This window comes from Carlito syrichta, unplaced genomic scaffold, assembly GCF_000164805.1.
Source record: "Carlito syrichta isolate Samal-C Ts95f unplaced genomic scaffold, Tarsius_syrichta-2.0.1 Scaffold233958, whole genome shotgun sequence".
In the NCBI taxonomy this organism is placed as follows: domain Eukaryota; kingdom Metazoa; phylum Chordata; class Mammalia; order Primates; family Tarsiidae; genus Carlito; species Carlito syrichta.
Genome location: NW_007178054.1, coordinates 422,462 through 450,221, shown reverse-complemented (window position 1 = coordinate 450,221; position 27,760 = coordinate 422,462). Strand labels below are relative to the sequence as shown.

The following is a 27,760-nucleotide window of genomic DNA, read 5'->3' as shown; positions in this document are numbered from 1 at the left end:
TCTTGAACCCGCGGGTTCAGGCAATCCACTCACCTCAGCCTCCCAAAGGCACGGGATTACAGGCTGAGCCACCGAGCCCAGCGCATATATTTCTTTCTGCTACTCCTAACCCACATAAAAAGTTGTATGTCCCTCTAGATTAGCATATGCTGCTACTATACTACTTTTACTTTGTAAAACTAGTTATTTAGTGTCATTTAACCTTTATGATCAATGTTTAGGCAACATATTCTGGACCTCTGAATTATCAGAATATCTCTTCTTGAAAATACATAATTCTGGTCCAAAGAAAATGGTAATTGTTTGTTGTGAAAAGATAATAGGAAATGATAAGGCCAACAAATCAATCTGCCACTGTTTTATGTCCCAAGAACAATGACTAAGTACCAACAAAGGAAATGACAAATTCTTTAAAAGTGAAAAATTATATTTATAATCCAATAACAAATATAAAACCACATCTAGAGTTTGTTTTTAAATACACAAATGTAGAACTCCAATTCACATTTAGCAAGCAGAAGACTGAATCTTCACTAATATTTGCATGATGTCAGATTTTTGACAGCATTCTTTAGGATTCTAAACTTGAAATGACTCAGAGCGGGAAAAAATAAGTTTGGAAATGACAAGTGATGCTTCACATGCAGCGTATTACGAGGGAATGGCAACCAGCAAGGGATCCTGGCACTCGCAGGCTCTTATTCAATGTCTGTGCCAGAGCTGACATTCCTGTAGAAAGGGAAGAAAATCACCTACCTCTGGCTGTTTGTGAGGCTTAATTAGTGCATATTTGTAAAGCACTTTGAAATCCTTGTCTGAAAAGTGCTGCATAAGTAAAAAGTATCATCATTATTTTATTAAAATTAGACAAAAGCAACACAGGTCTTTTAAATTCTCAAGTCGGCAATGTGAATGCAGAGCAAGTAATGAATTTATTAATGGATGCTACAAAAAAAAAAAAAAAAAAAGAGACAGAGAAATTCAAGCCAAATTCTTTTTTCACGGGCTCATAGAAATCTTTGACTCGGAAACATTTTGAGAAATAATCTCATCTTCTCATCTACACTTCCATTCATACCATCCCGGGCAGGGTCTATTCGACTCTTGTCTGAACACCACTAGAAATGGAAGGCTCACTACATCCATCCATCTTTACTATCCAATGGTATAAACATTTATTGAGCTCCTACAATTTGTTAAGTATAGTGTTTGGAGCCAATGTAAAATAACAAAAACAATGACGATGACAACGACGACAACAGCAACAAAATGGTGCCTGAAAGGCAATAATAAATAAGACATGGTCCCTGACTAGAAGGATTGGAGGCAATTAACATGGAATAAATATTCTGATGATAATATGATGCTGTATTACCCTAGTATATGTATCAATTGCTGAAGAAGAATAGAGAGGGACCAAGTATTTAACATAATGTCAGGGTATACAGGCATGCGCCACCATGCCTGGCTAAATTTTTGATGTGCAAATATCTACAGAAGACTCAAAGAGGCCAGAAAGTCTTCATAAAAAAATACTTAGATTTCAATGCATATATCACTTCTGACATTATATTTTGTTATTGTATTTCTTTCTCATTAGAATACAGACATCATGAAGCATGGGCACTGTCCTATTCATTGCTATATCCCTAGCATCAGCACTGTATCTGATATGAAGTGAGCATTCAAAAATATTTTTGAGTCTTCAAGGACAAGTAGGAATTGATGGGTGAAGAGAGAAAGAATTCTTGATCGTACAGCAGCCTGAGCAAGACAATCAAATGGCTGAAGAAGACCAAATGGTTTGTTATGACTAAAGTCTTAGATTTTTGCGATAAGCAAGCAGGTGGAGATATGGCTAGACAGAGAGGTTAGGACTGTATATTGAAGATTTTCATATTCCATGCTAAGAACTATATGCTTTTGGAGATTTGTCAATATAGTTTTTTTTTGAGTCATAGTCTCACTCTGTTGCCCAGGCTGGAGTGCGGTGGCATACTCTTGGTCCCTGCAGCCTCTATCTGGGCTCAGGTGATCCTTCTGCCTCAACCTTCCAAGTAGCTGGAACTACAGGCGTGCGCCACCATGCCTGGTTAAATTTTTGATTTATTGTAGAGATGAGGTCTCACCAAGTTGTCCAGGCTGGTCTCGAACCCGTGTGCTCAAGCAATCCTTTTGTCTCGGCCTCCCAAAGTGCTGGGATTATAGGCATGAGCCACCATGCCCGGCTGTCAGTGGTTTTTTTTTTTTTAAAGAAATAGAATGACTTGATTCTTTGTTTTAGAAAGATAACTGTGGTGGGAAAGGGGGTTGAGAGGCAATAGGATGAAGAATATTTAAGAAACTATTATGGCTGTCCAATTGTGAAGTAACTAGAGACTATAGAGGGGGCAGTGGCAGAAATAATGATCAAACGTGCCATATTCACCACAAAGAATGTCATCTTTTCTCTTTTGAAATAGGTTTTTTTTTTCTTTCTTGGTTATACCTTTACATATTGGAAACTGAGAGTAAGGGGGAAGACTTTCAAAACTGGCTGGAAAGAAAATTTTTTTTTTTTGAGTCTTACTCTGTCGTCCAGGCTGGAGTGCAGTGGCACGCTCATAGCCACCCCAGTGTCGACCTGCTGGGCTCAGGTGATCCCTCAGCCTCAGCCTTCCAAGTAGCCGGAACTACAGGTATGTGCTACCACACCCTGCTAATTTTTTGGTTTTTATGTAGAGATGAGGTCTCCCGAAGTTGCCCAGGCTGGTCTTGCCTGTGGGCTCAGGCAATCTTCTCACCTCAGCCTCCCAAAGTGCTGGGATTAAATGCTTGAGTCACTGTGCCCCGCCTGGCTGAAAATTTTTTAAATTTTAGTTAACTGGAACAGAAAAATTTTTTGCCACCTTAGTATGGGAATATGCTTCATCAAATAGCTAAGAGGCTATTGTAGTCCATGTAGATGGAATCAGACTGTAGAAGTTTGCCCGTCTATCTAACAGGAAGGGTTGGACTATTTTGTCACAAGATAATATTTTCTTCTTGAAATTCTTACAGTAAGAGGAGATGTGTATAGGTCAAATGAGATAGTGCCTATAAATGTTTGTAATTTATGGAACAACCACTAGATGGAGAGCGTGCCTTACCACTGACAGTTATATATTTCTACAAAGTTGTAAAGAAAGGACTGTTAAACTTCTCAGCATATTTAACATTCATAGAATGTGGTTTCCAATGCTTTCTAAGATAGTCAGTGTTTTGGTTTTATAAACGTGGAATAATTTAGTTACAGCTAAATAGAAATATCTATCAGTCATATGCAAAAAATGTTCTGTGAATGTGGGCATCTAAAAATCAGATTAGAAGAAGTGAATTGCCTTAGATGCTGAAAAATGTAATGCATGCTAAAATACCACTATGATAGCACAGCTTCTAAATTTTTCACTTAATTGATATAAATGGCATCTTGTTTCTATAAATTTATATGTAACAAATGTATATTTTAGGTTGCTCAAAGGTGTTACTTATTCTTTGGACTTGAACCTTTGCATAATCAAGAAAATGACATCCAAGAACACAATGAAGCAATCTTCAAATGAGTCTTAACAATATATGTTAAGTTTAGCTGTCATTTTCCATTTTGTTTTCTTTTATTCTTAATCTTTTATATGCATAATTATACTTGCCTTTTATTATGATGAAACTAAATGGCTAAGGCATCTTAAAGAATCATATTTTAGTGAAATCAAACTAAATATATTTTTTTTTCCAAAAAGCAAGGGTAAATTATATGAGTAGTGGGAGGTTATATTTAAAGCACTCATCTGGAATTTATTTAAAAAAATTTTAAAGGATATTCTTCAGTTCTAAGAGGAAAAACACCACCTTGGGGATAGATCCTTTCAATTTAGTCACTATACTGACATGCTTCAGAAAAATTAGTTTGTACTAATGATGAAGGGAGCATGTGTAAAATAGTCACTGATTTATTCCAAATGGCAAAGAAATTCTATTTTACTGACTCTCTTCTAATCTCATTCAGTTTGTACTTTTCTTCTTATACAATCTTAAACTGCTGCTTAATCCATCTCCAGAGTCTATTTCAGTGATTATATCTATGTGGAGATATTATACTTGGTATTTTTTAATGCCCTATCATCACTGAATTAAATTTTCTATTCCTTTTATTAATTAATTAATGTGTTACATTTTAGATAAAGTCTCATTTGGATTCTTCTGTTAACTCTAGTTCTCAGACATCCTAATGCTCTTGCTGTTGGAGCACTTGTCTTGTACCGAGTATCATATATTTTACAAAGTTTTAAAGCAAAGCTTATCAAATTTAAACTTCAGCATATTTAACACTGATAAAATGTGGTTTCCACCACAATCTCTGATGAGTTTCCTTCATGGTAGTCCTTTTTTGGGGGTCTGTTTTTGAAATGGGGTCGTTATACTGCCCAGGCTGGAGTGCTGTGGCCATTCACAGGGGCTATCATAGAGCACTGCAGCCTGGACTCCTGGCCTCAGGTGATCCTCCCTCCTCAGCCTCCAGAGTAGCTGGGATGCCAGGCATATACCACAGTGCCCAGCTCCTCTCTTTATGTACTTTGTAATGTTTGATTGTGCATTTGACTTCAGTTTTTTTTTTCCTTGTCTGGTGGCTTTGAGCTGTGGAAATATTTCTACAGAGAAGTTCTGTATTTGTTTATAATATATCAGGACCCTGGCAGTTTCACTGTCCTGAAACAATCTGAATGGTAATTTCTTGACTTAGAGTTCCTGGAATTAAATGCACTGTATATATTCTGAACCCACTCATGTGCATGGAACAAGCTGTGGTTTCTCTTTCTCATGGGTGACTATTCTCTCCCATCTAGGGCTTTGGGGCAGAGACAAGTTTTGGCCACTTCTCTAGGCTGGTGAGTTAACACCATCTAGTCTTCTTTTCAACTGATGAGAAAAAGGCAGCCCTTTGAAGTTTCAGGTTTTATACAGGGAATTCAGTTATCTTGCTTACCATATAACTTGTACGCAGTTCAATATTCCTGTAGGTGGTTCCTTTTTTTTGGGTATTGGGGTGTTCCCCATTATTTCTTGTGAACTTGGTCACATATTATAAGTTTTTGTTACATTTGTCCATCATTTTTGTATTACCTGTATGGGGGATGCCCTTCCAAGTTAGTTCAGTCTACCATCTTGCTGGAGGTCCTTTCTATTTTACTATTATTTATCTGCTCTGCATATTCAAGGAAAAAAAATTATAAACTTCAGATTTCTGTGACTCAAAACAGGCTTTCTTGAAGAGAACACTGACTTTAAAGAAAAAGTTGGAACCATTAAAATATATTTTATTTTTCCTTATTTGTAGTTATTAACAGAAAAAATATTCTAATAGGTACCTAATAGAAGGTGTCAGATGTGATTATCAAGCTGAAGTGAGTATTTACTTAAACCCATAATGATCTCGGGCGTTTTACAGCAATATTTTAATGAAGGTATATCATCTAGGCATCTTTAGCTTACACTCATTCCATAAAGTACAAGGACTTCTTGAAATTGGCAGTTCTGTACTATCAAGCAATGCCTCATTTCATACCACCAAATGTTAAGGGAACTCGTTGAGCAGCTTAAATAACCCTGGGTCAATAAACTGAGTCATTAGCACCTCCTTTAAATAATTGTTTGTCTGTTACTGGTTCAACATTTATATAATCTGTCATAATACCTTGGTTTTTTAAGGTACAAAAATTATTGCTGTAGGTTTAAACTAGAGAATATCATGTAAGTAGCATGTTTTCTCAGTGATAGTTTAGCCATACTGTCTGGTATTGAGTGAGTTAAAGCCTGAACACCACAACTAATTACTATGTAATGCTAACCTTAGTTGCTGGTTCATTTTGAGACTCTTTAAAATATGAACTGTGTATTTTACCCCTATGCACTCTCTTAATGATTTGTTTTTTTAGACTGAAATCACTTCCAGCCATCAGTTATACTTTTGGTCTCTACATATGCACTTCTCCAAGCACAAATATTTCTTTTTCCTATTGGTCTGCCAGCCCTGTCAGAGCAAATTTCACTTTAAACTAAATGCTATGATACTTAAAACCTCTTGGATTACTCAGGCTGCTAGTGTGATCTATGACCTTCCAAGAATGACAGCTGAACTTTGCAATTTGCTTATACTGCTTGGGGAACTAGAAAGCACATGCCAAAAAGGAAAATGTTTCTGATGTTAAACAGAGAGGAGAGTTCTTGTTGGAGGTGGGGGCAGGAGACTATTAAGTACTGAAAAATACTAATAAGAAATGAAAAGAAACTAAACATGCTGTAAAGTCTAAGACCTCAAACATAATTCAAAAGTTAATACTAGTACTAAAAGCTCCTTAGCTGGGCTAACTAGTTAAAATATGAATAATGACCTTTAGTTATATAATTTAAGCACCAACCAGAATCTTAAAGTGATAACACACTATCAGAACGAACAAGTTAAATAAATGGAATCGAATATAAAACTATGTAAGTACTTACAAAACAGGCTGTATCAATTCCTCACCTTTCTTTAAAAAACAGGGAGAACTCTAACATATGAACAAAACCAAAGACATCTAACATGCATGCTACCCCTACTGACATAATACCAGTCTCCCTTAAATGAAAAAAATCCCTACTGACATAATACCAATCTCTTAAATGAAAAATTAATGTTAAGTTTCTCTTAACATTCATATCTCCAGAATCCTTAAATAAGTAATATATTTTGTGAACATTTTGGTAAAGTTTTGAAACTTTTCATATTATTTACTATCTTATAAAAGAAGTAGATAGATATCTGTCTTAGAAAAAAAATCTTGAAAATCTTACCAAATGTAAGATGCTTAATGAAAAGTTACCAATTTATTTCAGTCTACTTATTCTTTTATTCATCTCAATTTTTTAAAGACTAAAAAATGAACAAATTGCATCTGGCTGATAAAAATCAAGTAATGATTGATAAGTAAAGACTTTTTTTTGGATAGCTAAATCAAACTAATGTTTCTAAAATTGAGGGCAAAAATATGGGTAATAGAAACTGTATTTAAAAACATTAAGTATGTACCTTTTTAAATGGCTGAGTATAAAAGTTCAAAAATTTGATTCTAAATACATTTATAATCGCAAATATACATACAAAAAGTCCTTTCCTTGCCTTATGACAATATTTTAAAAGATTTATTTTGGGCAGTATTATCTGATATTTTCCAGCCACTAATGCAGTAATCTCAATAACACATACAGGTCAGATATGTACTTTATAGTTATTTAGTGTTCTCTAGAGCATTTAGGATCTCTGAATATAGCATAATATAGTATAATATAGTATAGTATATAATATAGTATAGTATAATATAGCAGCATTGCAGTTAGTACTAGAAGAACAGGATTAATGTAAATCTCTACCTTTATCTCATAAGTTTTCTTGGTCCTCAAGAATATACTTAACAGTTATATTGTGGGTCTCTTTTTTTTTTTTTTTAAAGGTAAATTCATTTCCTTCTCAGGTATGAGACTAGATATAAATTGTTACAAGTCTTCAGATGAGGAGATAAGGTATTTCTATATCATCTTCAAAGAATAGGGCTAAGCTCCCTTTGGTTTGAAACCAAGAAAATTCACTGTAGATGGGAATGTAGAAGTACATGCTTCTAACAATTGTTTTCCTAACTTGTATTCTTTTACCATATTTTAAATTACAATTATTTTTGAAGCAGTTTAAGGAAACACTATCACTTTTCCCCCCTTTGTCACTGATGTACATGAGCATTTCCCCTCTTAATTTAAAGATTGGCAAGTAAGTTTGCAAAACTCAGCAAAACTAACTCAAGTATGAACTATGACCTTATCAATAACTCCTGAATTTTATTAAAGTTAGTAAGGTGCAATGACCTCAAAACCAGAATATCTGTATGGGATTTTTGTCTCTACTGAATATAACTTGTTTCAGTAACTTGTTTTTGTAACTAACTTTGCCACTTCTTTCTTTCTTTGTATAATAGCTATCTCTTTTAGCATCTCTATGCCTTGAGATTATTCTATTTCCAAGAACAGTACACTCATTTGGTGGTGTTGTTATGACATATGACAATGATGGATCATTCCCTAAAAATGCTTAGGAAATTCTGGCTCCTGCCATAATCTGGACTGTTAAGGGATACTCTATCATACTTGGCATGCTTCTCACAAATGCAGTTTGCCTTTACAGGGCTCTTACATAATTCATAGAGATTTATGCTTACACAGAGGCATACTAATTGTTGTTGCACTAAAATAATGCTGTGGCCAATCATACCTTCTTTTTACCATAGGGAGACCAGACTGGTTACAAATAAGGTTATTCAATCAAAACCCTTTAGATTCTGTGTCATAACTGATGCAAATGACAACACCTTTAGGCTGAAACATTTAGGAAACTCTCATTACGTGCGTTTCCATTTTATTTTATATTCAGTGAGTTTATTCTGAAAGTACTAAATCAAAGGTAAGATTTTAGTTATCTCACACAAGTCACCACTTCCCACATTGTACACATTTCTGTACTCAGGGGTATTTTTATTCTGGGATGTTTGCTGTCTTTGGGCTCGTGCCAACCCGACAATCTGGCACTTATAAGCAAAGTTGGGCAACTATGAGAATTCTTTAGGGAGATGAGAATGCACTATACGTTTTGGAGATTATCTAGATTTTAGGCAGTATTTTAAACTAGCATGTAGTTATACACATTAGTAATTTCAAGTGTACAGGGAAAGGGACAAATTGATTTGATTTAAGGTAATTGTGTGTCTACTGGCTGATGGCAAATGGTACTTCACTTCCCCAGACTTTGGGGCGGGGGGGAGGCAAGATGCAACTGTAAGAAACTGTAGCAGTTTCATTTCTCTTCACAGTATATACAGAAAAGGAAGTAAATTACAATAGTTTAATATTTATAAAGGTCTTGAAACACAGAAACCCTTTTTTTTAAAAAAAAAACACTTTTTTGAGACTTAAGAATTCTGCTTATTTGTCACCTCCAAAGAGATTCCAGCATGAAGTTTGAACACTCATGTGTATATAGCTTTATGGGGTTCCTTGTATCAGTTGGAAAAGGTGTAATTTTTAAGTTACAGTGGCAGTCTAAAAAGTTACTTGCTTATCTATGTTCACAGAAACCTCCTCTCATCCTTTCACATTTGAGGGACTCTAAATTAGCCTTTGATACTCTCTACACAAATATGGATTCCTTTTTAAAACTGCTTTGCCATTTACTTTGATAGGTCAATATGAAGGTGCTATATTTTAGGCTTAAAAACCCTGTAATGGAAATCATTTCTAAAGAAGTGGAATGTATGAACTTGAGATATAATACTTAAAAAAAAAAGGCTAAAGATATGCAAAATATATTATTTGCCATAGAATGTTGACTTATGTGCATAACAGGAGTAGATATTCAGGAAATCATTATGTTTCTGTTTAAGTATACTCAAAAAACTATATATTTACAATATTCAATTTAATCAAAGTCAGCATTTTGAGACCACAGTAAAATGACTTTACTTAAAAGTCAAGGTAGACATACACAGATTTTATATAATTCATAATTAATTTTAACACTGGAAGCATAAAGTTTAGAAAATTAATACTCATTCTTCTCAAATACAAAAACTAAGTAGCATTTGAAAATAATTCTTTACAGAATGCCACACTTGTCTCTTTGAAATAGGTCTAAGGTCTATCAAATTCATGTAGGCAGCGAGCGAGTAATTTGGGCTAATATTGAAAGACTACATGTTGGTATAAAATTCCCACAGGTAAATTCTACAAGATTATAGTCCAGAATTAATTGTCTTAATTCCAGACATCTCCATTTTCAAATAAACACCGATGGAGGTTTATTACCTTTTTGTAAAAACTGAGAAAACTGGATATATTTAAATAGATATTTTTAAATCTAAAACTCTTCCAATGGTTTTAATAATTCATTAACAGATATGATGTCAGAGTTAAAAGAATTTTAAAAACTAAAAGATTTTGTCACTTGTGCCCCTTAGGAGTATTTATCTATATAAAATAAAAAGTCAGCTTTTACTCAGTAAAACTTTTACCCATAAGATGAGAGGCAGCTGGGCTCGGTGGCTCAGCCTGTAATCCCACGTTTTGGGAGGCTGAGGTGAGTGGACTGCCTGAGCCCGTGTGTTCGAGACCCGCCCGGGAAACTTGGCGAGACCTCATCTCTACAATAAATCAAAAGTTAGCTGGGCGTGGTAGCACGGGCCTGTAGTTCCAGCTACTTGGAAGGCTGAGGCGGAAGGATCGCTGGAGCTCAGCAGGTCGAGGCTACAGTGGCCGGGAGCGGCCACTGCACTCCAGTCTGGGTGACAGAATGAGACTCTGACTCAAAAAACAAAACAAAACAAAAGAAAACAAAGATGAGAGGCATAAAACATCAAAATTTACAACAAGCTTTTTGATACAGTAATTATCCCTATACATCACAATTAGTCAAGCCACATTTTGTAGAACACTGACATATTTTTAAAGAGGCAGTATCTCTACTACAAAGGGACAATAAACTGCTGTCTGGATAAATCCTTCCAAACTACTCATTGTTATAATGAAGAAACTAAACTCTAGTAAATTATCAGATGATCAAAGTCCAATGTTTTATTAAACAATCTATAGAATTCAAGAGATTGCATTTCATAATAATGTGATTCTTTGTGAAATATTGCACTGCTTAGCTTCAAATGCCATAAAATCTGAATCCATTTACTTTTTTTCCTAAGAAAATTCACATTATCTAGATTGTGTGGGTGTATAAGAAGATACTAAAGGTCTAAATTTTTGTAATGGAAGTAAGTTAATGAATGAACACTCTAAATAGCAAGTTCTTTAATAAAAATAAGGGGGGAGGTTATTAGTTAAGATAATGTGACTTTCTTTTCTAAATAACATTAATTGTTTCCTCTAAAAATTAAGGACAATTCAGAAATGTTTAAGATGTAAATTCTATTGGAAATATATAAACACACACACACACACACACACACACACACACACACACATATATACACACTACACATTTGGAATCACATAAAAGTGGGCAGAAACAGGTAAAAGATCCTTGATGTCCAAATACTGACAATGTAGATTAATTCATTTTATAAGTCTGATAATACTATTCCGTTTACATATTTTCAAAAAACAGGAAGTTAAAATAAAGAATAAATAGGATGTCTTATCTCAAAAAATTTTATTTTAGTCCTCAACTGTAAGTGTCTCCAACAGGATTATTTCTTTTTGACTTCTATATCCCCAGAGTCCATACAAGTGCTTGTCAATTAAAAAGGTTATGAGTAAAGGAAATCTAAAGTGTCAAAAGTACACATTAAATGCAAATCTTTTCCTTGATTATACCTTCATTTTAAGCTCGATGAAGTTAAATTCAATTGTCATTACAGAAACTGTAAGTAAAATTGTATCTTTTGGAAACAACAGCAACAACAATAAAAAATCCCCAACAGCATATATGCTATATTTATGATTTACTGATTACCAAAAGGTCATTAGTTATAATCTGATAATAAGAAAGAAACAAGATTGAGAAATTCCTTACCCATTTTAAGTATGGGGTAGTATTTACTGCTTGCTACAGAACTTATGCTATTTGACAATGAAAACTAATAGAAATTTTTATAATATTCTGGTTATAGCATCATCCTTTAAGTATACAAATTCTCCCTGATGTTTAAAATGAAGGCATTTCTCCAGGTACAACAAAACTGAAAAAAACATGCATATTTACAAAAGCCAGCAATGAAACTGACTATAACTGAAATGATGTGACTTCTAAGCATATAGTCTACTTATCTTTCTCCATGAAAAATTTATATTCCAAATTTAACTCCAAGAAAATAAGTATTTTGTAATTCTAAATAGTCAGGTGGTTATTACTAATAAGAATTTTAATACTAATCTTATAATGTCTTCCTTTGTTATGGTGAACCCATAATGTTTCTTTAGGCTAGATGACAGCAAATGGATTAGTAATGTGATTTTGCATACTTTTAATTTGTCATATTGAAATATTTTAAGAGTTGCTTTTGGAAATGAAATTTTTCTATGCTTATATCCAGTATAGATCAGTACTTCTCGGTATATTTAATTAGACATATAATAGTATAATACAAGTATATTAAGAATATCTTAACTGGATCTTAACTATAAAAGCAATTATCTTCATCTATAATAAAATACAGCTATTCAAAATACAGTTTTTATCTTATCTAGGTTATTAAAATTCTTCCCATACAGCATAGTTTCCTAAAAATTTTAATACAAATACAAATCATATAATACTATAAGCAGAGTATATATGTATATCTTGATTATATATTTAACAAATGCTATGCATTGCACAGTTGAAAGGATGATGGTAAAATAGTAAAAATTAAATATAAAATGAAAAAATTATATTAAAAATTTCACATTGAAAATAAAACATAACATGGAAAATGGAGTAAGACATATCTGTGTTTGAATATTGGCTATGGCCTTTATAAGCTCATTTATTAAACAAACATCTATTGAAAACAAGCATCTAATGTATGCCAGGTACTATGGATACAACTTTGATTGGATAAGACAGAGAAAGTTCTTGCCCATATAGATGCTATATTCTTGTAGAAGGAGGAAGATAAACAATGGAACAAAAACTAAATAATTGGGTTAGGTGGGGAAAAGGAACTTCTTTGATAATTCTGTCAGAAAAAGACTTTCAGAGGAAGTAATATTTGCATTGAGACTTGTAAAATAAGAAGTCAGTTATTTTAAGTTAGAAGAGTATCCAAATTAAGCACAAAGGTGATGACATGATAAAGAACATGGTGAGTATATGAGGAAGAGAAAGAAGCCCAGAGCAGGTAGAATTAATAAGCGATTGAAATATTGAGGCAGATGAAGCTGGAGAGGTAGTGTCAAACAATGCAGGACTTTATAGAACATGGTAAGGAATTTGTTTTTTATTCCAGGAGCATAGGGAGGAATTGAAGGCCAGTGGGAGATTCAATCTGATTAACAATTAAAAAAAAAAACATGATGGCTACAGTGTGAAAAAAATGAAATACATGGGAAAGTAAGTGTATAAACAGGGAAATTAAGTAGGAGGCTATTGAGTGGTTCAGGTGATAGCTAATGGTGGCTTAAACTTCATACTAAGAGTGGAAATGGAAAGAAATAGTCAAATTTGAGATATATTCTAGAAATAACACAACAGGACGTGCAAAATGGTATGTTCTGGGGAGAAAGGGTAATGATGAGAAAAGAGGAAGAATCAAAAAAGATTTCGAAGTTTATGGTTTGAATCATACTGAATGGATGGTTGGTAACATTTACTGAGATGAGACAATTAGGGAAGGAACCTGTTTATATGTGGGAAATTAATAAGTAAGCTTAATTAAGACTGTATTCAACATTCCATTGGATATGTCAAATTGCAAGAGAATAAGGACGTGATGCTCAGAGAACAAGTATAAGCCAAAGATGTAAGCTTACAGATAGTATTTAAGGCTGTGGCATCTAAATGAAATCCTGTTGGTGGCAGGCACAGTTAGAAAAGAGGTACCCTCAAATAGGATATGCAAAAAGGACTGGGCTGAAATCCTGAAGTAACCAGCATTTAAAGGTAGAGAGAGGGGGAATAGTTAGCTAAGAACATTGGTGAAAAATGAAAAAAGGTTTAGTAGGAAAACCATAAAAATGGGGTGTCTTGAGAACTGAAAAAGGGAATTTCAAAAAGCAGGGCCTGGTCAGTTGTGGCCAACACAGCTGAGAGTTAAAGATGAGAATGGTCCATTGCATATGGCAAAAAACTGCTGGTGATTTTGACAAGACTGAGGAGGTGAAGGGCAAATGCAGTCTTCTGAGAAGTACATAAAGGGAAGTGAGAAATGGGCAATAGTTGGAATATGATGAGGGACCAAAGGGAGCTTAACTTTGTAGATTTCAGAATATGTTTATATGTTGACAGGAACGATTCAATAGAGAGAAAAGAGTGATGACATGAAGAAGTCCAAGAGAAGGCAAAAAGAGATGAGGTCGAGAGCAAAATGGATGGACTGAACTTGGAAAAAAAGGATACTTCCTCCACTGTAAGAGAGAAGGAAGAAAGGTGAGTAAAGATAAGAGGAGTTCATGGACTGGGTAGTAGGAAAATAACCTCGGGGAGGTGCTTAACTCTATAAGCTTCAGTTTTCGGAATAATAGTGCCTCCTTTTCTCAGCATTATGAAGATTAAATTAGATGAGATAAAGTAGGTAAATAGCAATTGGCATACTGCCTGCCACTCACTAAATATATTTCAATAAATGCCATCATAATTATTTGTCAACCTATATCAGATTGTAGGCAAATTTGAAACCATTTAGAGAATACCATTTCACATAACACAATTAGAATAAAGATAATGTCTGTACTGCATTGAAGCCTGCATTGTTTCTACTCCCGTCCAGTAGTTTCATTTAAAACTGAACAGGACTGTTCATGTTCCAAAAACACAAACCCTTTAGAGTAGTTGTACTTGTTTAACATTAATGGTTTTTTTTTTGAAGAACAACAAAAACTGAAAAAATAATGTTTGTGCAGAAATTTTCAGCGGCCTTTCAAGGTCAGAATTTTGGACAGATTTAGTGTTGAAAAAAAAAGCAAAGAAGCAAACTACAGAACAGATCTCCAGATGAAAATTCTGTTTTCATCTTCATCTTTTTTTCACAGGCAATTATTATGTTACACTTTAAGTAGACATAGATAGGCTTATTGGAAAACAATTCTAAGAATATAATCTATATTATGAAAATTCAACATTCCTACACTATACCTAATACTTTCTGAAAAGGCTTACAGTGGTGAGTGCTATACCTCTCTTTCCCTGACAATTTTCAAAACACTCCCTTCCTCCTTTCTTATTGGGAAAACTAACAGTGGGCATTTTTCCAAACGTGGATCCTCTATTTTATCAGGAAATCTGACTTCACTGTCCCCAACTTGGAAATATCCTTCTGTGTCATCAATATATTTTTAGTTATTGCTTTTATGACAGTTATCTAAAATCAATGAATGGGCACTACACACTGTTGACTTATCCTAACATTTTGATTTTTATGAGAATGGAAATTATTCATTCTGTGAAATCAAATCGTTATAACAGTAACCATGACTTCAATCATAGGAAACTAGAAGCTGATTTCTTTCTTTTGTATATTTTGTTTTATAACGTTTCAAATTTATATATGTAAATATGATCTATAAAAGCATATAATAAAATATACTTATCAATGGCTATCACCCAAAATGTCCTTCTGAGGGTGAATTTCTTGACAAAGGGTTGCTAACTTACAGGTGCCAACCACAAGAATAAGGCAGTAGAAAAGGAAGATAAAAGTCATAAACAAAACATAAATTTAACATATATTAATTGAATCAAATAATGCCTTAACTGAGAAATTTCATTGTAACAAAAAATAAAGAAATATATTTATTGCACTTCACTATGAAGATGCATGTATATTACTGTATAAAATTCGGCTCGCTTAAAAGTGACTTTATTCAACAGGTCTTTATAATATTTTCTTCATGTGTAAGGACCCATTTGAGGAGATGGTCCAGTGGATGTTAGTAACAATATTATTTTTATTCTTAGAATAGCTCTGGTATGTGGAAATCAACTTTTTAAAAATCCTTGAAATTTTCTTAAATAGTATGGTATCTTCTTAGTAACCAAAAGTAAAAAATAATGTTCTGACTGGTTAAGTAAACGCATTAAGTACAAATTTATGTTGAAACTAAACATAGAAAATAACCAAAGAAATAACACATCAGTTTATTTTATTTGAGGAGAAAAAATGGCTTGAAAAGCACTGAAACAGACTCAATGTGAATCTTAATGAACAGTACACAGGGCAGCCACACGCCTCCCTGCCCTGCCTCACGTACACCTTCTCCTCTTAGTTTATTAACATTCTAAATCTTGCTTCCAAGTTTGGCCTGTAACCACTTGACTTGATAAAGTAGGTCACTTGAAAAGGAAGAAAGCCCAATAAAATGAATTACAAAGACAACAAGATTAAACTGATTGCACTGTTTTCATACATTGTAGCTGAAATTCTGCAAATATGCAGTTGGCTGTGGTTTGGCATTTAACAGTGTGTGATCAGTAAGAAGGAGGAAATTTTATTCTCATTAACTGTTGCAGATTTACTGCAGTGAAAAAGGGCTATGTAACCCGAGATGTGACAGTACAGAAAGATCAAAGCCATGGACTGGAAACTAAATAAACCCTTTGGCTACTTCCTGCAAGGAAAATTCACTTTGGCAATGTAAAACAGAGCCCAGTTAAAAACTACTCTCAGTTTTATGAGCTGTCATAGCAGCTCAAGTGGTTTGGGCTGGCTGAGTTTAGAACATTATATTTCCTTGTTTTTGTCTTAGATACTTCTGTAAGCACTTTTATAGACACCCCCACCCCCTACTTTTCTAAAAAACACAACCAAAAAACCTCTTTTCTTTTGGTTGAAACTGAGAAGGTAACCACTAAACTTATTAAAGCAGGTAGGTCTTCATTTGCACATTCCTTTCTCATTTACTACTGCTTAATATTTTATTCTAAGATTTATTTGGCAATATAAATTTACTTTAATAATTCATCTACAATCTGTGCAGTTCCTATTCAAAATAAGAGCAAATCAGTTTACAGAGCCCACATGGCTCATATCTGAAGTATGAGGTATTTGGAATAGCACATCTGTAAGGACTATGGGCAATGTGGAGAATATGGGAACTCATTAATATTACATTTAAAAACCTATAGGTCCTAGGTTTCAGTCTTTTTAAAAACAAATATTTAGTTTACTACTTCTAATATAAGAAAAATTAAAGACTTGTTTATAATTACTTAAATCACATTTTTATATCATTCAAAACACAGATGGGCTAACATAAATCTACCTTAAATTAGGAAATATCCCTGAGTTAAAGAGTAAGCTCAATATCAATAAGTCCAGACTTAAAGGAAATAAAAGATGACATCATCTGCTTTTCTCTTTTTTTAGAAAGGGTAGTGATGCCTATCAACCAACTGCATACAATTATGTTATTCTCATCAGAATATGAATAACAAATCTTTATAATGGTAATTTGTATTCTAGTCCCTTAAAAAAATCTAATTACCTTAGGTATATTTCATTACCTTAGTTATAATTTTTTTTTAAAAATAAGAGCATTTTCTAGGTCAAATATGTCAATGAACAGTCATCTTTGCATAAGGACTTTTTATTTTCTTTCTATTTACATATATAAGTAATTTATATATCTTTAAGGCCAACAAAAATGTAATTAATACACGTGAAAAGTATATGAACTTCAACACTAGATCATCAATCTTACATGCTGGTGATATAATTAATTTCCCAGTCACAACTGGATTAACTCCCATGTCATTTTTCCTAGTGTAAAGTTATACCATAATGAATATGTTAACATTTTTAAAGGATTCAGTCATATTCAGATTGCTTTTAAAATTTATAGACTCAGTTATTCTGAATTTTCTCCTAAATTAGAATACTAATAAAATGACAATAAATTTAGTTTTCTTTGGGAGCATCTTTGGGCTTTATATATAGCTTATGTGCATGCCTCCAAAAACTTTGCTCAGATTAGCAGATTGAAAATTAACATCAGTTTAATGAGGGTAATTCTTTCACCAGCTTTTTTTTCTTGCTTCCAGTTTCCAAAGAACAGTATGTCACTTAAAATAATTTTCCAAGTCAGGACTATAATTTCTCTAGGATAAAATATCTTCCCAAGTTTCCAGGATTATAAACCTTGATTTTTGGCTCGTATTTCTATATCTCAGTAAAGTTTACAATTTGCTAATGCTGATGTGTGATAATCTAATAAAGTCTGGCCTTAAAGGTTACAGGCCCAATTTACTAATAAAACCTAATTCAATTCTCCTTGGGAAATGCAAATCATTAGTGTCCAAGCAGTGGAACTGAATTTCTTTGCCTTTTCAAAGCTAGAAGGCTGTCTCTATAAAATGTCTATAGAAATAAGAAAAAATAAGGCTGAATATAATAAACCCATGAAGATTCATTTACATTTTTAAAATAACACCATCAGGTATGCAAATTTTTACAATGGTTAATTAGCCGAATGATTTGCATGAGACATTTACCCTTCTTGACCGAGATGATCCCATTTATTTCACTCCTATTTCTTAAACAACTGGGTTTAATCTGTAGAGAATTTAGTGAACTTAACTACTTAAAAAATTTAAAGGTAGTAAACTAATTACTTAATGTGTTAATAAACCCTTAGCAGCAAATCTGAAGCACCAATTTGCAGTAAAGCATGTCAAATGTATTAAAATAAAACAGGTAACTTTTGTGCTGCACAACAAAACCTATCTGTCTTACTCTGAATTTTATAACATTTACTCTAAACTTTCCAAAGCAGTCTATTGGTAGACTAATATATCTGCTTGTCATCTGGAGGCGGTAAAGGTGTAATAATAAGAGGGCTAGCTTTTACCAAGTCTAAGGGCTTCACTGTTAGCTACCTGGTTTCAGGGTACTTGTTTAAAAATCCAAACCTTAATTTTCACATAGTTAAAATAGGGACAACACTACATTTTGTTATATATACCTCACAATCTTGTTGATAATCAAATGGGATAAATTAAGATTTAAATGCAAGGTAAATGCAAGTTGTTGGTCTTTACAGACTTATGTTTAGACCAAAAAAGAGAGCCTTAAACATTTTAATTCTTTGAAACTTTTAGAAGGCTCCTAAGACATTCCATTGTCTTAAAAGAGTAATTGGGAGAAATGCTGTGGGAGCATTCAGAAACAAATGAGCCTTCATGTAAAGATTGTTACATCAAGAGTCTTATAGTATAAAAAAGTATTATTGGTTTGATTTACTCATCAGAACTGTGTTACGTAGCTGCTGCCACTCTTGTTCTCCTCTTTTTACCATTCCACAAGTTTAAGAGTAAAATTACCATTTCATTACCTTAGGTATAATTTTACATGTAAAATAGTATCACTTCTTATGGTTTTATTCATTTCAAGAGATTTTACCATACACTTCTGCTTCATTAATACAGATGAAGGTAGGAAGAACTTACAAATTATTTCTGTTGGTTGTACCTAGGTATGGCATTTATTACAGGTCTTGAATTCGATGTTTACATATATTGAAAATACTGTCATCTGGATAACTGAATACAATTTATCATGAAAATGTGCACAGATCTGAATATTTTTAGATTGAACCATATATTGTGCCTGAAACAGAGCAACTTTTAAAAGTAAATGGGATATTGTCTTGCTACCCAACTCAGCTGCTGCTAGAAATTCTACTACATATGTTTTAATCATGATTTAATAAAATTTTGTTTAAGTTGAGAAGCAACTCTTACAAATATCCCAACCTATATCCAGTTAATGACACTATGCAAGTGAGTATATTAGGAACAAAGAGTAAATAAAATGTATGATAGTGCCTTACATACACAAGACATTCAATGACTTTTTAATAAATATTATACAATGTTTAACAATAAGCTTGTCTTAAAATGAAAATATGTTTACATAATTAATAGTAAATCAATGAATATGTTATAATGTTTTAATAAATATATTAGAGGGAACCCCAAAAAACCAGAATTTATTTATAAAAAATTGTGTATTTATTCTTGTATGTTTAAACTTCAGTCACCTTCAAAGTACACTAATGCAATACAACTATCAAGATACTTTTTCCACTGCTCAAACGTTTTTGAACTCGTCAATTTTGATACCCTTTAAGTGCTTCTGCTGCTTTTTGTTTCACCTCTTCCACATTGGTAAAATGTCTCCTTTGAAGACTTTTTTTCATTGGGAAAACAAAAAACAGTTGCTTGAGGCCACATCAGGTGAATAGGGTGGGTAAATAGGGTGAATAGTGCTGAACACTTAGTACGGTGTGGACAGGTTGTTCTTCTAAATCACCCAGCATGAAATGGGCAAACATATTGAAAGAATCTCCAAAAAAAAAAAGGTTCAATGAAGCTGAACACAGCCTCTCACAACACTGCTAGCTGGTACACTGATGTCAATGGGTTCTTAGAACCCAACAGGGGAAGGCTGTACCACAAGGGGCCCAATCTCCAAAAAATAATTCTCGGTTTTTTTTGGGTCCCTCCTCATAAATAGATTAGGTCAATATTCTTAATCATACTATGTAATTTAAATTATTAGAATTACAGATGTGGCAGTGGTGCATTCAATTTTATGCTATCAAAATATCATATGTGAATACCATTCTTATTTAAAAAAAGGATTTTCAGTAAGGAAGAGGCAAAAGATGCCTGCTTTAAATCCTTTAAAAAGTGAAGCATTTGGCTGGGCTTGTGGCTCAGCCTGTAATCCCAGCACTTTGGAAGGAAAAGGTGAGTGGATTGCCTAAGCCCATGGTTTGAGAACAGCCCGGGCAACTGGGTGAGACCTTGTCTCTACAATGAATAATAATAAAATAAAAATTAGCCGGGCATGGTAGCACACACCAGTGGTTCCAGCTACTTGGAAGGCCGAGGCAGACGGATCACCAGAGCTCAACAAGTTGATGCTAGGGTGGCCGTGAGGGTGCCACTGCACTCCAGCCTGGGTGACAGAGTGAGATGCCAACTTAAAAAAAAAAAAAAGTGAAGCATTTTATGTCAGGTGAATATTCCTAAATATATCTATTTTGACTTCTTCTGATCTTATATACAAGGTTTAGATAAAACAGAACACCAGTGTAATGTAATCTAATACGTGTATAAAATTTGCAGCACAAAAGTAGTGTTAAAACAAATGTTTATTACATGGATAAGTGTACCTTACAATACTCATTATATCTATTTTATTTGACATATAATAACTTATTTATCAGTTTTTGTTTTTATCTCTGATGACTTCATAAGGAAAAGTCTTAGAAACAAAGTTACAGAGCTAAAGGAAATACACAACTAAAGGCTCTTGTTCTATAATGCCTTTTACGAGGTTTTATCATTTTAAATTCCCATAGTACGTGTTTAAGAGTACCTCTTTGCTCTAATGCGTGAGTTATTAGTATCAGAAAATCTCTGGCAACTGACAGGTGAAAATGGTATATGACTGCTTTATTTTGTAACCACCATATCTAGAAAAATCACTAAAGTCAGGAATTTTTTAAAAAAGGCTTTATCTGCTGAGAAAAAGTACTAAGAAAATAAATTTACAAATAAAAAACGGTGATTATTTCTGATAAAAAATTAATAACATTAAATACAGCAGTGTTTTAGTTAAATAATTTTAAAAGATTTTATAAGTATTTACCAATTAATTTACTTTTTACAGTCCTGAACAAATTGGTTTCAATGTCTATAAAAGGAAGTGTTTCTGGGAGCCTCTTTTCACTTTTTTGATCCTACCATGTAATTTCTACACTATTGTCACTGTAATGAAGGTCACTAAAACTTAAATTATTAGAACAAATTAAAGAGTTTGGGTTATCAATTAAAAATTAATAAAGAACTTACAAAAGAAGGAACTTGGCAGACTTATTTATTTTCTTCTCAATACAAAATTATTTCTTGCTTGGCCAAATTAAGGATTGTAACAATTTGGTTTCTCTTTTGAATAACTGCTATAAAACAAACCCATAATATGTTCTAGTAATAGGTAGTTCTGTAAACACTATACAATGCCTTTTAGACAGAGAATAAGTGATTTTGAGGTTTTTTTCAAATAAAAAAATTAGTAAACTAAATAGATGAGTGCAATTGAAGTGGTATTATAGCTAAAGAAATAGGTCTAATTTTTTACATGTAGAATTCTAGAGCTAGAAAAAATTATATATTTAATAATGTGGATAAAAGATTATATCTTATATTTTAAAGAATTTGTTACTTCTACTCAGTATGATTTTTAAAAGTACAACCAAAATTTCTACTGTGATTTAATGTTTGAAAAAAATAAATTAGAAAGACTAATAGAGGGTATATATGTAATATATAATACTAACAATACACACAAAAATTAAGAGTAAAATGTTCTAAGAAAGAAAAAAGAGGCAGACTATAACACACACACAGAAAATGGAAGTGCGAATCAGATGGCTCAGATAACATACACAACTAGTGCATCTTTGACCCCACTGAAATTGTCAGTAAATGACATCACTGTGCCAACCACAAGGACTCCAGGCTCTCTGAAAAATATTTTTCAAAGCCCCAAGGAAACCTAAGCAGTCTCTGCAATTTTTTTCTAGTTTATGAAAATTGGATTCCTATAAAAGAAAAATGGACCATTTTTACTGTAACAAAAACTGATTTGTAAAAGCTGGAAGCAGTTTAAAAATACTCTTAACATGAGGTTCTTGTTAGTCTTGAAAAGTAAAAGTTACAATAAAAAAAAGGTCCAAAAATATGGTGCGTATACATGGTATATGACAGGAAAAAAAAGCTAGCCTTGCTCCTATTATTTTTAATTAGCTTCAATAGTAACTTCCACTTTGCTTTCTAACACCAGTTCAGATCTTGGGAGGGGAAGATTTACATATGACGCTCTGGGATTGGCAACTCCATAGCTGATGCCTGAGAGTCCTAATGCATTTTGCATTAGGTCTAACTGTCGGGAAATCCTGGCGCCAAGAGGTTCAAACTGATAGTGACATATGTCTAAAACCCAGGATTCACTGTCCAACTGCCAGTATCTATTTTATCAAACATCCAGTCTTTCATGTAGAATGAGACAGATGAGTTTAACAGTTTTCACTGTTTCCAATTAAATTGCCTTGCTATATTACAAAAACTCAGGCATTCAGATTTAGGCCCCCCTGACTTGGATTTTAAGAAAAATGCACATTTGAACTGTTTAAATACTTCTCCAAATCTGGCTTAGTTTCTCAGATTTTTAACATGTCTGTCCTATTACTGAACTTTGTCATTTGGAGAAGACATGCCTTTTATTTTGAACAATTAAAAAACTCTTGTGTCATACATATTAGCAATTTATTCTTTTTATAAAACTTGGGATCATCTTCTTTACATGAATCCACTCAATCTTTCTGAAACACTAAAAAAAAAAAACCAACACAAAAAAAGAGCGAAAAGCCATGAGAACTGGCTAAAAAGTATGCCACTTGGCACTGTCATATTCTGTTTCATGTTTCATCCCATATACTGCTACCCAAATCATTAAAAACAGTGGTAATGATAAAAGTTTACCTTTGTACACTAATCTTTTATTATTACTTTTTTCCAGATAACTTGACAGTGCTTATTTGTAAAGACATATGAAAAAGAAACCACGGAAGAATTTGAGTCATCTGAGCCATTTTTCTGACTTAAAGGAAAAAAAACCACTCCAGATAGAAAAATATTCCTCTTTTTAAAGTATTTAGAGAATCAGCTTTTCAGCTTTTTCAATATTTACAATTCAATTACAACATTATATTCTTTCATAGTTAAGTCAAATTCTTCATGTTGTTCATTAAGTCTGCTTATTCTCATCTTCAAAGTGGAGATGAAAAATAGGATTTTAACAACTTCTGTTTAATGAATTTGCATTTTCTTGAAAAATATTCCTATTTTACTTAAAATCAGCTAAAATAAAAAATTTCAAAAAAATATTTCGAATCAGTGTTATGTAATGAAATATAAATTTATCTATTGAATATAAGAAGTAGAAAGGTAGCTGCTAATTTAACATTTCACATTATGTAGCAAAATTATCACATCAAAATGTGTGAATAATTATGTAACAATTTAAAATACTTAAATCTTTATAGAATGGGAAAAAAATTCCATGGCAACTGTCAAGAGCAAAAAAGTCCTATTCAAAGATAAATCCTAACCAACCAAAAATGACTAACTAAAGGTGAGAAAGTAAATTATTTCAGAGTAAGTCAATGAAATGGAATGCAGAAAAGAACAACTAAGAATCTTTGGCTGTACTATATATTCTGTATCTCTGCTGATACAATTTAGAGTCCATTTTCACTTAATCTATTACTACAAAAAAATGGGAAAATTCATTGTAAATTATTGCTTCTAAAAATAAAAAAGTGATACAGTTAATGTAATTTAAGACATAAAAAATTTAAAAAGACAAGGAATGAAAGATTTAATTTTCTCAGGGGAAGTTCTTTTAAAAGGACAAACAATTCTCAAATCAAAATGATTATAATAAATAAGTGTATCATTCTTTTGATTTGAAAAATAGTCTACAGTAAGTTTTTTAAACTAATTCTTTAAGTCAACATTACTGTGATGTGTCTTTTATAAAGTAAAACAAGCTACTTAACTATTTTTACACTTGAACAGGAACTGAAAATACAAATGTAAAAGTATTTTCCCAAAGTCATTAAAAATTTTTTATTGACAGGACTGAAAAATAAAATCCTGAAATCTTTGGATCCAGTACATAACTTAGTTATAGAATATATCTCTCAAAATATTTTTATTAACTTTTGAAAACCAGAAATGGAGATTTTGCTAAGCTGAACAAAAAAAGATTATTTTGTATATTCAATTTTAATGAAAATGTTTAGTTTCTTAAAAGTCACATAATTATATAAAAAAATAAAAACAAGCCTTTCTCAAATAGTAATGCATGATTTATAGAAGTCTGCTTTCTTTAGATTGTCAGCATCTTCAGGAGATACAAAAAATGTTTTGCTCATAGTGAACATAAATGGCAGAACAATTAATCTTATACATGCTATCAACAAATTCTTCAATATAAATTTTAGGATCATAAGCCCAAATCATTTCTTCCTTTTCCAATTATGTCTCAGAAAACATTTGTACAATGAATTGTCAAATGATAGAGCACAATATTTATAATGATTAAACAGAACCTCTACTTAAATAATTATAGTTAATTCAGTCAGAAGCATCAGAAGTAATCAAAAGCCATATGCTTTCTAGTATTTAACTATGCTTAGTTTTTATTTTCTAAGGTAATGAGTTTCTTACTATGACAATCTAGTACATGGGTCAAACAATTTCTTAAGTATTATTATTATTTAAAGTCCACTACGGATCACTGAACTACACATTAGGTTGCTACATTCCATGTAATACTCTTATCTTTTTTTGGGGGTCATGCCCATCAGTGAGTTGTAAAATCAATTTAGTCAGTTGGAATCTGCATTAAAAAAATGAAATAAAACAGAACAAACCAATATATCATTGGGCATTACAAGTAGGAAGAGTATCATTTAAAGAATTTTTTTATATATATGTATATAGGGAGATACATGCTTGTAAACAAATATGTATGTATGCATTAGGTTGCAATATGAAAAGTATTTGCGTTAATGTAGACTGTTGTCAAAAAGGCGCAGGTCACTATGGTGTGTTTTGCTTCCTCCAAATCAAGCAGCATGTTATATTGAACAGAACATAAACTTTGGTGACATACAGACCTGAGTTCAAATTTTTGCTCTATCATCTTACTTGTGTGAATTGGTTACTAGAACTTCAATTTTTAGGGCTTTGATTTCTTCATCAGTAAAATGGATATAATAATGTTTAAAATGCTGCTATGCAGGCTAAATAAGATGAATATTTGTAATGTAGATTACACACAATAGATCAACAATAATGGCTGAAATTATTATTATTATTGGATTAAAATAGCTTATTATAAGTGATCATTAAGAGTTACAGCACTTTTGTTAAAACTTTACTGTTCATTTAAAAAATATACAAACACATCTCCCAAACGGAAAATAGCTTATGCTAATGAAAAGCAGAATTTTAGAAGAGAAAATTAAATCAATAATTTAAAGAAAACAATTACTAGGCTTAAAGGAAGATAAGACTATTTACTGGACCAGCTTATGATGAACTCTCAACAATCAGCCTAAATTAAAATATTACACCTCTAACAATGATATAAAGAGGAAAATACTATTTATACTTTCTGGCAAGATTTTCAAAATTTGTGATACCATTAGTAAGAAAGCTGGATATATGCTGTAGGGAACTTTATTATAACTGCAGAACAATGCTGGCCCGACAGATTATTTTTTCTTCAATATTTTACTTGAATGCTATCTAGGGAGAAAAAGTCTTCAATCTAACCGAAGCGTCAACTTCTTAAAACAGTGATGTCTGAATAATTGTTAAAATACATGTCTTGTGTTCCCATTTCATATTTTACCAGCTTTGGAAAACATTCATGAAACAATCTGTGTTTATTAATTTAGCAAAAGTATTGTCTGTTTCAGTAGATGGCCTATATTTTCCAAAGTAATGAAGCATATTTTTTTCAAATCTGTGATTTCCACTTTAACATAGAAAATGTGACTTTATAAGTTAATTTAAAATCAAACAAACATGTTCTTGAAAATATTAGTTTTTTTGCCCTCTTAGTGAAAAAGATAGAGAAATGGGGAGTGAAGAAAATTCTAGCTTTTCAAAAACAAGGGAAGCACTGTACATTAAATTTTTCTCGAAAGACTGTTTACCTGCCAGGAAAAGAATGTTGCCCAACAACATCTCCATTTTGAAGGTGAAAATCATTGAAGAAATCTGGACTTATGGCTCCTTCAGAGGCAATTAATCCATCTGGAAAGGAAGAAAATGATCACCAGTGAAACATACTTGTAGGAAATAAAAAGGAAACTATAAAGTCACACAATATGAAAATAACATGTATGTTTAATCTAGAAAGAACAATGTTAGCATGACATGTTCTTTTCTTGGGACAAAAGACTATATGCACTTAAGTGTTTGGTTCACAACAATTCAGCATACTAATCTAAAATTCACTGAGCATCTACTATGTATTACCTAGTAATTCCTAGTACTATGCTTGTACAGAGATGAATAAGACAGTCTCTGTCTTCAAGTAGCTTACAGTCTTGTAGAGAAGACACAGAAAAAGATAAGGAGATGAAGCAAGGTAGGCAGGGACAGTAAGGATGGCTCAGGCTAAGAAAACTGCACAAAGAAAGGCAAAGAGGCATTAAACAGCTTGGCGCTGGTAAACATGTGTAGCATGATTAGGGAATCAGATATATCAAATAAGTGATTTGCTAAATAAGCAATGCTTGACAATTTAACTGCCAAACATTAAAACACACAAACAGATGTATATTAGAAATCTTCACAGGATTACATGCCCTGTGTTCTTAAAAGGATATATTATTCATAACTTAAATATTTCTTGACTCTATCTTCATTATAAATATTATTAATACAGTCCCTAGAGTTATCAGGTTATCAGATATATTTGTCTACCTATGCTAAATAGCTCTACTCAACTAGGCTTTTTGAATTAATTTTCTTTGCTTATAAAGTGCTTCATTTCTTAAATCTAAGTTTTTATTATCACTTTGTGCTGATTTTAGAGTTATCCTACTGTCCTAATTGCTCCAATCTACGACTATAGATAACGCATTTTGACAGAATTGTGAATAAGTTAAGAATAAAAAAGAATCTGAGAAAAAAAGGTCTAAGTGATGGCTTCAGGGCTGTTAACTATTTGGATAGCTAGGAAGCTTTTCAAAGTTTCTTTTCCTGAAAGTATACTGTGTTGTTGAGTGACCTCTAAACAAATGTTAGCTAGTCACATCTACCATATAGTTTATAAAGGTGGCTCACAGTACAGGCAAATTATTCAGTCATTAAATGATCATTTTATACATAGCACGTGCATAATAACACTGTGCTAGGCCCTGCGGGAAA

At 32.6% G+C, this 27,760-nt stretch overlaps 1 protein-coding gene across 3 annotated transcripts in view; it reads right to left on the bottom strand.

The window, feature by feature from the left end:
* The window catches only part of KIFAP3 (kinesin associated protein 3), a 150,195-nt gene that overhangs the window by 3,853 nt on the left and 118,582 nt on the right, over positions 1-27,760 (bottom strand). For 2 of the 3 annotated variants that reach the window (XM_008051783.1, XM_021709450.1), the window contains one exon: positions 26,539-26,638. In XM_008051783.1, the coding sequence (XP_008049974.1) occupies positions 26,539-26,638 (100 nt within the window). Of the gene's footprint in view, positions 1-756; positions 826-26,538; positions 26,639-27,760 lie in introns of all 3 variants that reach the window. The other variant, XM_021709449.1, reaches the window with a different exon arrangement.